At 38.9% G+C, this 13,594-nt stretch overlaps 1 protein-coding gene across 1 annotated transcript; it reads right to left on the bottom strand.

Annotated features, from left to right (window-relative positions):
- Nucleotides 1–826: 826 nt before the first annotated feature.
- Nucleotides 827–13,298, bottom strand: LOC117469850 (tyrosine-protein kinase Tec-like). The gene is made up of 6 exons (XM_034114307.1): nucleotides 13,122–13,298; nucleotides 5,646–5,675; nucleotides 5,406–5,523; nucleotides 4,742–4,771; nucleotides 2,405–2,532; nucleotides 827–1,796 (listed from the first exon to the last, which is right to left on the bottom strand). Exons 1-6 carry the CDS (start codon nucleotides 13,296–13,298, stop codon nucleotides 1,713–1,715), a joined length of 567 nt encoding a protein of 188 aa, XP_033970198.1. The 3' UTR covers nucleotides 827–1,712.
- Nucleotides 13,299–13,594: the final 296 nt, after the last annotated feature.

The raw sequence follows: 13,594 nt of genomic DNA, 5'->3' as shown, positions 1-13,594 counted from the left end.
TGTTTTAGGAACTTTACTTGAGAAAAAGTACAGAAGCATTGTCAGCAAAAGCTACTTAAAGTATTTTCAGTAAAAGTTTGCAGAATCACCCGTTTTGCATCAACATGGGAGCAGCATCGTCTTGATAATTCAAGTTATTTCGCGTATTCAGATTTACAAGAAATGTAACAAAATTCACTTAAACTTGCCGTAACTTTCATATCATTTTTATTTGTGATAACATTACAGCGTTTATATTTTTGCAGAACTATAATCGTTTAATTTAGTTATTCTTACGTTTGTAAAAGTGCATAAATCACGGAAAACATTCGATTGTGTCTGGAGTTTTTCTAAATTAAGGATTAAGGATTTCATATTTTAAATTATATTTATTTATCTTTAGTTCAGAGGAAATGTGTTATGTGAGTACAAACTGAAAATGATATTTAAAAAAAATGTTTAAGACTTTGGGTAAACTGTGATTCCCATTTTCTCATCTGCAATTTTCCACATTTTAAAAGTAATCCATTAAATGAGAAAATAATCCAGAGTTTAACAAATTCAGGAATAATCCTTATAAAGTTTTAAAAAAAAAAACACTTACCATCTTGGATCAGAGCTTCATGAAATCTGATGAAACTGAATTAACTCAGAGAGTCTGAAGGAAGGTACATGTCCCTGGAGGTGTGGCTACAGAAATATTATAATAACCTCCATCATCGGGGACTTTCCATGGATGTGTTTTTGTTCAGTATGACTCCATATTTATTCAGAAAGGTGCGTTGAATGGTCCTTTACTTCTTTTACAGAATATTTGTACATTGCCTAACAGAAAAAGAGACTACAATTCAACATGAGCAGTGTTTTATTTCATGGACACAGCTTCAGTTTAAAGACCTTTATAGACAGGATGACGCAATAATGCAAAATACTCGCCTGCAAATATTTTGCATCAAATCTATTCGTGCCGGCAGCGAAGCAAATTAAAAAAGAATATAAGTATTGATTTGTGAGTTTATTATACATGAATAGATAGACAAACGTGATTGGTGGATGATTATGAGTGAGTGGTCAATCCGCTTCATCTGATTTGTCAGTTCTAGACGATGTAAGCACCGTAGAGTGGTGCAAGAATGTCGTTTTCTGTAGTCCGACCCTGAAGGCAGCATCTCATGGTTCAATGGGAATTTCCATTGGATTTTCGAATTATGGTAGAAAATAATCTCTGTGTCAAACAAACGTTTATGATACTTACACGTTTAGTTCAGAAGGATATTCTCCACATGTCAACACCACTTTATGATTTCTGAAGTAAAAATCTAACGCTATAAAGGAACTACAGCACGGTCACATGACTTCACGTCACCACCGCTAAGCTATAGGCGGCTAATGTTGGGCTTGATGATGTTTAATCGTCTCATTTGGACAATTGTTAGCAACCGCTGTCGTTAAATTCACCAGTGGGGTATTTACTTTTGTAGTTAATGTCGTACAATACTAATCTCTTCAGCTTGTGTTAACCACAGACCTTATTTCAGAATAAAAACACATTCAGAAAACCGTTGACAAGGAAACAGGAAACAGGGTTTTAGAACTCATTCCTGCACCAATCTATTACAACGTCTTCTCTGTGTTATTGTTAGTAAATTAAACAATAACAGTGAGGTGAATGGTGGGAGTTTGGGACCATCATGGCCCCCAGGGATGGTGGGAGCAGCTGATTGGTCGGTTGATCAGTTTGGGGGCGGGGCATCAGCCTCCAGAGCGTCGGAGATCATCAAGCAGAGCTGAGCGAAAGATGGACGCTCCTCCGGTCTCTGAGACAAAGATATTCAGATATATAAAAGTGGTTTGACATAACACAGTGTTAATACGTGTTATTATTGTTGGTGCATTTGTCAACAATGAACTGGATCCATTTCTGTTTTCATCAAAGCCTTCTACTAGAAACTAATTTAGCTTCTATTCAGACCGTCACAAGTAAAAAACAAGAAATAGAATCAAATAAATTAACGCAAAAATAGTATAATAAACTTATTTTTTCCTTAAATCAGAAATGTTAAATGTAAATGTACTCCAGGTGTAACTCAAGTCTTATTCTATTGTTGCTTATATTCCACATCATTCATCCAAATCTGTAAAGTAACTAAAGGTATTAAATAAATGTAGTGGAGTAAAAGTACATAATGTACCTCTGATCTGTAGTGGAGTGGAAGTACACAGTAGCATACAATGGAAATACTCAAGTTAAGTACAAGTACCTCAAATGTGTACTTAAGAACAGTACTTGAGTAAATGTACTTAGTTACTTTACACCACTGGCAGTCTACACTTCACTACACAAGTTGAATTTAAAAGTATCTTAAAAACCTTAAAACTCCCAGTATATTAGGATAAAAAAAAGGTTGAGTCTCTGGGCTCTCACCTCGTGCCAGCAGAGCTGCATGATGTCATAGATTGTGGGCGTCGCCATTTTCGGCCTGTAGCGGCGGTGACCTTTGGTTACCAAGGTAACGACCTCGTGGTTCTGACTCTGTTCGAATGGCATGCGACCCTCGGCAGGGCTGGACTGGGACTGCAAATCGGCCCTGGCATTTAGACCCAGACCGGCCCAAATCCATAAAACAAACGAATAGTAGCGGTTCCTGACAAGAAGAATAAGTCAGTATAATATAAAAAAACGCTATTATTATCCTTTTTACGTACCAGGGGCAAACAAAACTAATACATACCACAAGTATGTGTAACTATCAATCATTAGAAATTAGACCTTCAAACCCTCTCACAAAGCGAACAGTGACCGAGCACTAATAGGGAGGTCTGGTGGGGTATGCCCCCCCCAGAAGAATTTTTTTTAAATAACCCCTTAAATGATGACTTCTAGTGAATTTAGGGGGGGGGGACCCCATAGTGCCCTGCCTCCCCTTTCTATGACAACACAATAGAGATAGGACCAGATGAGTCTACAGGATGAGTCGACGGCATCTTTTTTATATACATTGACGCTTTCATTTAATTTTTCCATCCTTTTTTTAATCGCTGTAATTGTATCGCCTTTTTCATCTGTACACACGACACCTATTGCACGTCTGTCCGTCCTGGGAGAGGGATCCCTCTTCTGTTGCTCTCACAGAGGTTTCTTCCTACTTTCCACTGTTAATTGTGGGGTCTGTTTTGGGGAGTTTTTCCTTGAGCGCTGCAAGGGTCTAAGGACAGAGGATGTCGTACCTGTACACACTGTGAAGCCCTCTGAGACTAATTGTAATTTGTGATATTGGGCTATATAAATAAAATGTGATTGATTGATTGACGCACGCAAGGGGCTATAGTGCAAGTCTTAGGCGGCTGGTTTCTCAGAACCTCACAGAGCACACAGAACTGAAGGAACACAGGCTTAACCAAAAATACTATCCACTGTCTTTATTTTTTTTCCTGAGAATAGGTTTGAAAGAGACAGATTTAAATTTACAAAGAGAGTTGAAGCAACATTTGACAGAAAACCCACATAAATTACAAAAGTACACAACTAGCAAGATATATATACTGTATATATATATACTGTACACACAAAGTAACTTATATACTAGACTGAAATAACTCAAATGAATGCTTGTTGTGGAGAGGGGCACTATGTCCAGCGTCCATTCCTCGGTGTGTGTGTGTGTGTGTGTGTGTGTGTGTGTGTGTGTGTGTGTGTGTGTGTGTGTGTGTGTGTGTGTGTGTGTGTGTGTGTGTGTGTGTGTGTGTGTGTGTGTGTGTGTGTGTGTGTGTAGTTGGGGGGCTTTGGGAGAGTCAAAAAGGATGCAGGTGACCTCTTTGGTCCCTGATAGAGGTCCATACAAATAGGCATTGACATAACAATACCACACAGTTAATGGTCAAAGCTACATGTGTGCCTCCATTTTTTAATCTATTTCTATATTATTCATTCTATATATTGTCAATCAAAACTACCACAAAAAGCTGATTATAAACATTTTGTTCAGGTCCCAAAAGACCACTGTTGCCCTTATAACCACATAAGTAAATAAACTAAACAAAACAAGCTGCCATCTGACAGTAATTGTTCATGAATGGTGGTTAACAAAATAATGACATTCTTTCAATGAGACAACGTATCAGAGTCCCATTAAGCTATATTTTAACTTGCCAGGGAAAACCTAAAAAAGCCAGCTTACTAGCTTGTAGGCTAACGAATGTTTCTCTAATAATATGTGTCTTATTAGTGCTTCATCAAGGGGATATTAATGGGTTCCAGAACTACAGAGTATCATAACCTTAATAATAATCTTTTCCTAATTTTCTTAGCTTCTACTTACCGCGAGTTCTCCTCCCTCTCCCCACTCGCGCTGATCTCTCTCCCTCTCATCATCTTCCTCACCACCAATATCGGCCACGGGTGCTGAAGATGGACCTGCACCTGTACTAAACATGTCGGTTATTTTGACACAAGCGGCAACATCAGCACGAAGGGCCTGCTTTTTTCTTGCCTCGAAAAAAAAGGCAGTTTAGCTTCAACGGCCGGCTCACCTCCTGGGGGCATGATTTAATGATGCACACCGAGCGGCCCAAAGGGGGAGGTGATTAAAGATTTGATTGGGCCGGCCCAGTGTCAATTACTAAAAACATTTAAACAGAGGGCCAATCTACCCGTCTTATGGGCCGTGACTTCAGAAAAAAAAAAATTGACGTGTCGGCCCAAAAGGCACGTCGGCCCACCGGGAAAATGCCCGGTATGCCAGATGGCCAGTCCAGCCCTGACCCTCGGTGAAAACCTCCCACATCAAAACGGCTGGAAACAAAACAAACAAACAAACAAACAAACAATGAGTCCGAAGCTTAATTTGTTGAAACTTTGCCGAAGCTTGAATGAATAAATGGTAAAATATGAAAACAAGGTGGTATTTCTTCTGCACATTTAATCACCTAATGACACATTTTTCCAATTAAAACATCTTGACCCTACTTGGTTCTTTTTAAAATCAGTATTATATAGAATAATTCACTATAGGGACTTCATTTGGTTCGGTTTTTAGCGAGAATGCAATGTAATGTTATCGGTCAGTTCGTGCACGTCTACGTAAGTACTTTATTTTACTAATATCCATACTATAAATCTTATCTTCATGCAGTATCATATTTCTACCATATAATATACCTTAGCCCATACTGTACCATGTAGCATATCATGTTCGTATGTCACTACATATTCCTAAATACATAGTAATTGTTGCACCACATTTTGCACTTTGTCTCGGTAGTTGTTCAATTTAATACAAAATATCCACCTAGTTGAATTCAGCTAAAAATTCAGCCCTCATATATATATTTTAGCAAACACTAAGATACGCTGCCTGTATGTCATGTCTGGATGCTAGCCCTTGATTTTGTGAATCTTTGCGATGTTGATGTGAAAGTGAACGTACCGAAGGACCAGACGTCGGACTTGCTGCTGTATTTGCAGAAGTTAAAGACTTCGGGAGGCGACCACTTCACCGGGACTTGGCGCCCGATGAGCTGGTGTACTGGTCGTCTAACACGTATCTACAAAACACAAATCGACATTTTAATGGTACACGGAAACAATTAGTTCTTACGAATATTTAAAGGAAATATTAAAATATAGTTAAAAATAACTATAGAACTCTTCCTCTGTGGCCGCAGACCCTCGGGTGCTGAGGGTCCACCCGGCCCGTCTGAGAGCAGGGAAACAAAAGAGTAACGCAGGAATTTATAATAATAATAATGAATTCGATTTTTTATTAAAGCGCTTTTTCAAGTGCTCAAAGTGATTTACATTACATATTACACATATTGGACATATTTGATAAAACTAACGTTAATATCTAGGCCGTCTCCGATACCGAACTCCGGTGCTGATAAGGCTCCGGTGAACGGCCGTCCAATCTTTTTAGGACTAAAGCCCCCAGAATCTACACGCAAGATCAACGTAATCTTTTTAGGGGGGCATTTACAGCGTGGCCTCTAACACCAAACTACCCGTCGTATCCCTATTTTAGGCACTCCAGCCACGGATGTCCGACCGCTAGGATAGCAGAACGGTGTGTGTAGTGTAGTAGGTTCACCCCTCTCGTTCTGTTCCTTTCCTCTGATATTTAATAATAGATAGAACATTATTAGATGGCTGCACTTTGGTTAACAGACTAACATTGATTTCCTCAATTTATAAATTGACAGGCTCTGTAATTATACCATAACCTTTTCTCCTCTATCCCTTAACTCGTCTTCCTATCAGATTTACTTATTTACTATCTACTCTATATCAGGATTAAAGAACAAATTATCTGGTTGATTTTTTATTTTCAGGATTGAATGTTCAAACTAAGGCCTAAAACCTGGCATTTCATAAGAAAGTGACTAATATATAAACCAAATCTAATATTGGATCAAATACTACACCAAATGGACAGACACAGATTAAACATAAAGTCCCCTGGTTTGTCTCTAGAGTCTAACTGCCATGAGAAAATCAAATCAATGTTCCAAAATCCGCCACTAGATGTCGCTCATTGTACCAATACGGTTTATTTAATACATATCATATTATTATTATAGTAAAAGGGATCGCCTTGGCAACAACCTGATCCATACAGGCAGCCCTAAATAATAACAAGTAACCATCGTGTGTGGTGCTATCTGTAGTTGTCTGTCTTATTTTTTGGTGATTTCATATTGTTTTCACAGAGCTGTGAACATGAATTTCCCCCTGGGGACAATAAATCTAATCTAAACTAATTTAATATTCAATCCATAGACTGTATATATAAATGGACGTAGGGTCCGTGACGTCACCCATAGGATTCTGCAGAGTTGCCGAGAAGCCCTTAGTAGGCGGAGTCGGCCACTAACGGCTCGACAGTGGCGTCAGAGTCTAACTCCCGCCGGCTCCAAATAAGGACAAAGAGGCGGAGCCGAGGCGGGACCTGCTGCCTCCGAGCTGGAACTTCCAGAGCTAGCTGAAGCTACCAAGCTAAGCTAACATGCTCACCATCTGCAGAGTTGCCGTCGCATTGTACGTTTCTAAGGTAAGCGGACATGAGACTATTCAGCAAAACTATAAATAATAATCTAAGTTGAGTTTTTAGCATAATACTTCAGAATCTTAAAATCCCTTGACGTTTGTATGCAATGTGCTAAATTAAACACTGGAATCAAGCAAAATATTAATATGTTTGCATGACATTAGTTATTTATATTTTGCCATCACTTAATTATACGTTTAATACATTTAAGTTAAGCTAAGGTACATGTGATGATAGCTAGTTAGTGCTCTTACCTGTGAGGCCTCCTCCAAACAGCATTATAACCAGACTGTATCATTAAAACTACAAGTACCAGTTCTAGATCCTTGACTTTAGACAAACAATTCAAAAGACAAAATGTATTTAAAGACCAATCTTTATTTGAAGGTGCCTCTTAACCTGAGATATTAGTTATACAGTAATAGTATTGACAATCTAAAAAAACTGAGCAACTCAACAGTCAACTTTATATTTCTTATTGTCTAAAGCATTTATTATTTTCATTTTTCCCCTCTCATATTCAGTGTGGACGGATTGAGACAGCGTGGTGTCCAGAGAGCTGCAGAGACTTCAGAGAGAAACCTCCGTGTGATGGACGTCCAGTCTGTTGGTTTGGAGAGGACTGAGGGTCTTTCCTCTGTGAGGACCAGACCTGATGGAGGAGCCCATGCATAGCTGATACCACCTGCACAGGCCTTGTCTGTCACTTTATTTGACTAAATGTGTTTACTTATACATTTAATAGGTTTACACCTTCTGTCCATATGTGCTTTTTATTTAAAACATGTTTGATTAACTTTTGGTTCACATTTCAATAAATTGAATTTGTATTTGCACTCCTTTTGTCCATTATTCTTACTGAAAATGTTAGATTACACATTCACATCTGACTGAAGATTGGCCCCATTTATTTGCGTTGCAAACTCTGCGGTACAAGGTACATGTTGTGAAGCTCATGAAGTGAGGCAAATAGAATTAATCAGCTGATGGAGTGTAGATGTGGAAATAGGTGCATTCGATCAGCTGACTGTGTTTTCACAATAAAAATGGTTTCTTAGTGAATGTCCTGTACTGGTCTTAACATCTCATAACATCAGCTTTTAATTTTCCTATTGGATGTTTTTCTTAACCCTCAGAGAAGGAGAAAATGTTGAGTCGTGTCTTTCAGGCATGTCCTTTCCTAACAAAAATTACAGGAAACATAAAGCATATTATTGCAGAACAAGTGTGTTATTTATGAAAGAGGTGTGTTTGTGTTTAGGGGCTGTAGATATAATTATTTTGTAATTGTAATGTTTTTATTTATTTCAACAGTGAGCTACAAAGACAATCAGATTATGAATGAACAGTATGAAATTCATCAACATTGAAATGTATTTTATTATCAAAATAATATTGAACTGTTATCAAAACTTAGTGCAACTGTAGAAGCTTGCTCTGTTGTCTCACTGAAAGAATAACTTTTACCACGTTTTTACAGACAATATTGAGAGATAAATAGCAGTTCTCACTATGCGTTAAATAGCTTTGCCTTCAATACCTTAAATTAGAAAGCTGACAGTCATATTGCTTGTTAACATCTAAATGTAACCCTTTGCATGGAAAAAACCCTCAACTTCACTGATGTGTAGGTGATCTAGTATTTAGTATTGTTTAATGGAATGTATATCAGTGTATTAAAGTCAATACTTCATTTATTTAAACCAATATCTTTCTTGATTCTTTGTACAGTATGAAAAAAGAGTATTTGTACCTGTGCTGAAGTTCACTGCTGTGAGGAGTCCAGTTCTGTCTCTCACTCTCTGGTCCAGCCTGTCTGCATCACCTGCACACTTTAAACAAACAGATATATATGTAAAGAACCATGTGTACAAACAATATAACTTATTCTCTTCTGTTGAACATGTTGGATTGTGTATTGTCCGAGTCAGGGTCCTTTTTATTTTACTGTAACTTTGGAAGTTGTGTTACCAATGCTTACTATTTATTTGATACCAATTTGGTAATGCAATTAATAAAAACAACAACGTTTGGGTTCGTTCTTCAGATGACTGTGACGTTAACGTGTAAGCTCAATAATGAACTCCAGCTCAACCAACCATATTGTAATATCTAAGTAATCATCTTGAAATATGACATTAATAATTGTAATATACACACATCTTATTGTGAGGTTGATTTCACATACACTACTTCGACGTTAGCTTGTCTACATACTTGAGCATAGCCAATTTAAATTAACCTAAGCGATGCATAAAGTTCCTACCTACATAATAAAATATCTCTCTAAGTTACAAGGATGACCTTATTTTATCAACCTCAAACAGAAGCCTTTTGTTCTACAGTATTATCCCACTTAACGCTTAACACTTGTCTATTTCGTTTTAACCTTTATATATACAGTCTATGGTTTTAAATTAACTTGGAGGCTAAGATTAGCATCGTTAGCACCGATGTAGCTACCACTCGCTTACACGCTAACCCAAGCCTTAACATTCATTACGTATCATAAACACATAAATAAAGTACTCGAATTTCACTTACCGCAAAACGGCATTCATGCACCGTCTGTTTTAACCGCAGAGCGAGTCACAATAGTCCCATATATAAGCATGAAGAACAAACAAACACGGCCGGGGTCAAGTTGTGTTCCCTGGATGAACTGGGCAGGCAGAGTCCCTGTAGCTTCACGGAGACGGAGCAGCTAGCAGAGAGACAAGAAGCTAACAGCAGCAGTCACTTGACAGAGCTGTCACTCAATGTGACCACGCCCTAATTTATGCAAAAACTTTAAGACCTAATATAAATAAAAGGGTCATGTTAGAAAACAATTCACTCACAGATTCATAATCATGAAGGTGGAATCTAACTATATCTATAATAAAATGTATTGCAGCCAGGGCTTGTATCTGCTGTGAAATTGGGCTTTTTAACATGGGGGTCTATGGAAATTGCACCTTTCTGCAGTCATCGCCTATCGGCCAATATATGAACTGCAGTTTGTGGCACTTCCGTATTGGCGTCCCGGCTCTTCCCCAGAGTTTGCCGCTTGATTCAATCCCACACTTGGCGAATGAGAACATAAATTCGTAACTTACCTCGTTTAAAGCACTTTTGTTGTAATAGTATGGATTTAGTTGACACTACTAGCCGAGTTTCTTTTATCCAATATTTCGTGGGCAGGTACATTGAATTAGAAGAAGACGAAGAAGAGGTAGAAGAAGAAGTAGTAGAAGAAGAAATATACTAACGCTACAAACAGGCACAACACTGTTACTCTGTTTTTACTGACATGTAACATTTTATTTCACCTTGCTCTATGTTTTTTAACGCACATTCAAAAACGGGAACATTTTCTGCAGTTTCAACCGGGTACCGGCCACCGGAAACAGGGACGTTTTGGTCACACATCCGACTGTGTTTACAGCTAAGCACACACGCTAACATTAATTAAGACTACAAGCTCACTTGGGGTTGAGGCTTTTTTACACGTTGCTTGACTGCCTGCCCACATATCTGATCTAGACATAGTAACGTGTATTGGGGAAGATAATTATTTAAAGTTATTTCATAATTGTGACATTTATTGTACTTTTTGATGGATGAATGATGCTCAAAGTGAGGGGGCAAAGAATACAACTGAGGGGGCAATGCCCCCTTTTGCCCCCTCGTGGCGCCGGCCCCGCCTGGAGGAGAATCCCTCTGTTAGGGCGGCTGTGGGTCAGTGGATAGAGTGCTGGACTTCAAATCAGGGGGTACCAAGTTCGAGTCCCTCTGCATGTTGTTGTGTCCCTGGGCAAGACACTTCACCCCAAATTGCTCCTGTGGGGATTGACCACAGTATTGCGTCTAACAAATGACATGTAATGTAATGTAATATAATGTTAATGGGAGACTCCCTGGTAATTAGGGCAGCTTCAGAACCCACAGTCCCTTACCCCACCCTCTCTTGATCCCCAAATATATCAATCAAAACAATGCAAATGTAATATCAAACACAGCCATAGTCAAACATTAATGTCACAGCAGTGATATTACCACATCAGCAGAGCATATGTCATATTTCAACATTCATCAAAACCACCTCAACCACCTCAACCAATGTGAAACTATAGTTTAACCTTAGCAGAGTTTATATTCCCCTTAAACAATTTAAATCCAAATGATCAACTAATGTGAGCCTTTTCCACGGAAGGGTGTTCTTACCTCACTCTAAGACCAAGCAGATACTTTCAGAAACCATGAGAGAGAGACCAGGAGTTGGGTCGAAATGTACAAAGTACAAACCGGTTTTATTAAGGTTTTAACAAAAATGGAGGATTAAAAGAACCCTTAAAAAATAACAAAGACACCAAGTCATACAATAGCAACAGGTTCACAAGTCAAATGTCTCGTTCCTTCTTCTCCATCCTTCTTTATAGTCCTCTTCCTCCTCCCTCTCTGCATCAGATGGTCTCCCCCTTTCTCTCTTTCAGTCAGAAGGAGGTCACAACTGTTCAACTTTTAATTATTGAACATTAAAAAATGTAAGGTTTAAAAATTAAACAAATACAAACTTATAGTACTGACATGTAATTTTAAAGAGAGGGAATATGAACATTTTTCATGGAAGCAGAACACATTGTCAATGTCATGTTTTTAGAATCAAATAATTTTCTTTAAACATTTCTATTTCAAATATGCAAACTTTATACTTTAATTCATTAACAGAGACTTCATTTATTAACAGAGACAAATAAGGACAGCTTGGCTCTACGATTCGCTGGCCCAGGAAGTTGATTCAAATCTGTGCGTAGGCCGCCTGCATCCTATGCCTCATTGTCTTCATACCCGCTGTAACCGCTCTCAATGTGTCTAAAACCACAAGCGCCTTCTCTGAATGGTATCTGGAACTTTTAGGCTTTTATTGCACCATCTAGAATGTTTAATGTGCATAGGTCAAAAGTTCAGAAGGTTCTGTCTAGTTTCACATGCCTGGTTTCATATGCCTGAAACAACATGAAGGAAACATACATCCTTTCCATTCACAGCCAATTTAGCATATTTTTATCAATGGTAAGCTTAATAGAGGTAGGTGAGGTAAAGGTCAGGTCTGACACGGCCACTTAAACAGCAGAACTGTCAACAATATAACAGTCAATGCTGTGGACAATACCCACAGTATTGACTTATTTGATATTGACATTATTTGATATTGATAGTATTATCACTTCCTGTCCCCTGGTTTGGAAGTCAATGGTTTTCTGAATGTGTGTTTGGTTGTTTGCCTGAAATAAGGTCTGTGGTTAACACAAGCTGAAGAGACTTTTGTTCCACGACATAAAATACGTCAGTAAATACCTCACTGGTGGATTTAAAAACGGAGGATGCTAACGAGTGTGTAAATGAGACGACTAAACGTCATCATGCTCAACATTAGCCTCCTTTAGCTTAGTGGTGGTGACGTGAAGTCATGTGACCGTGCTGTAGTTCCTTTATAGCCCAACATTAGCCACCTTTAGCTTAGCGGTGGTGACGTGAAGTCATGTGACTGTGCTGTAGTTCCTTTATAGTCCAACATTAGCCGCCTTTAGCTTAGCGGTGGTGACGTGAAGTCATGTGACCGTGTTGTAGTTCCTTTATAGCCCAACATTAGCCTCCTTTAGCTTAGCGGTGGTGACGTGAAGTCATGTGACCGTGTTGTAGTTCCTTTATATCCCAACATTAGCCGCCTTTAGCTTAGCGGTGGTGACGTGAAGTCATGTGACTGTGTTGTAGTTCCTTTATATCCCAACATTAGCCGCCTTTAGCTTAGCGGTGGTGACGTGAAGTCATGTGACTGTGTTGTAGTTCCTTTATATCCCAACATTAGCCGCCTTTAGCTTAGCGGTGGTGATGTGAAGTCATGTGACTGTGCTGTAGTTCCTTTATAGTCCAATATTAGCCGCCTTTAGCTTATATTATAAAAATAACATACTACCAATAATAATATCCCAGCAAAATACATAACAAATATTATCTTTTACCATATTCATGATTTTCTGTGTGTGTTCTGTTTGTATCAACCAATATTTGTACTTCTTTTAGTCTAATATTTTATCTTTTCAACAGAATTCTCACGTGGTGGAGGGGCAGCACCAGGAAGGCCCCGCCCCCTTCGCACTCCGTCACCACGGCGATGAAGCAGGGATTGGCTGAGCAGTAGAGGTTGTCATGGACACCACGTGTGATTGGCACCCCGTAGTAGCTGTGCTCCTTATTGGAAGGCTTCCCAAAACGTGACGAAACTTTGAGCATCGGAAAGACGAGCGCCACGACATCTGGAGGGGGAGAGGTTTGGAAAACTTTAGAGTGTGTGTGTGTGTGTGTGTGTGTGTGTGTGTGTGTGTGTGTGTGTGTGTGTGTGTGTGTGTGTGTGTGTGTGTGTGTGTGTGTGTGTGTGTGTGTGTGTGTGTGTGTGTGTGTAGGTGTGTAGGTTTGTGTGGAACTTGGGCAGCTTTATTATCTGGTCTCATGAATAATCCAATCAGCTGTCTTTCATAATCTTATCAATAATGCATCAATTTCTTCAATAACTTCTTAATCATTTGCAC

This window comes from Trematomus bernacchii, unplaced genomic scaffold (assembly GCF_902827165.1).
Source record: "Trematomus bernacchii unplaced genomic scaffold, fTreBer1.1, whole genome shotgun sequence".
NCBI lineage: Eukaryota > Metazoa > Chordata > Actinopteri > Perciformes > Nototheniidae > Trematomus > Trematomus bernacchii.
The sequence above is the reverse complement of the archived record's forward strand: the minus strand, read 5'-3'. Positions and strand labels throughout refer to the sequence as shown.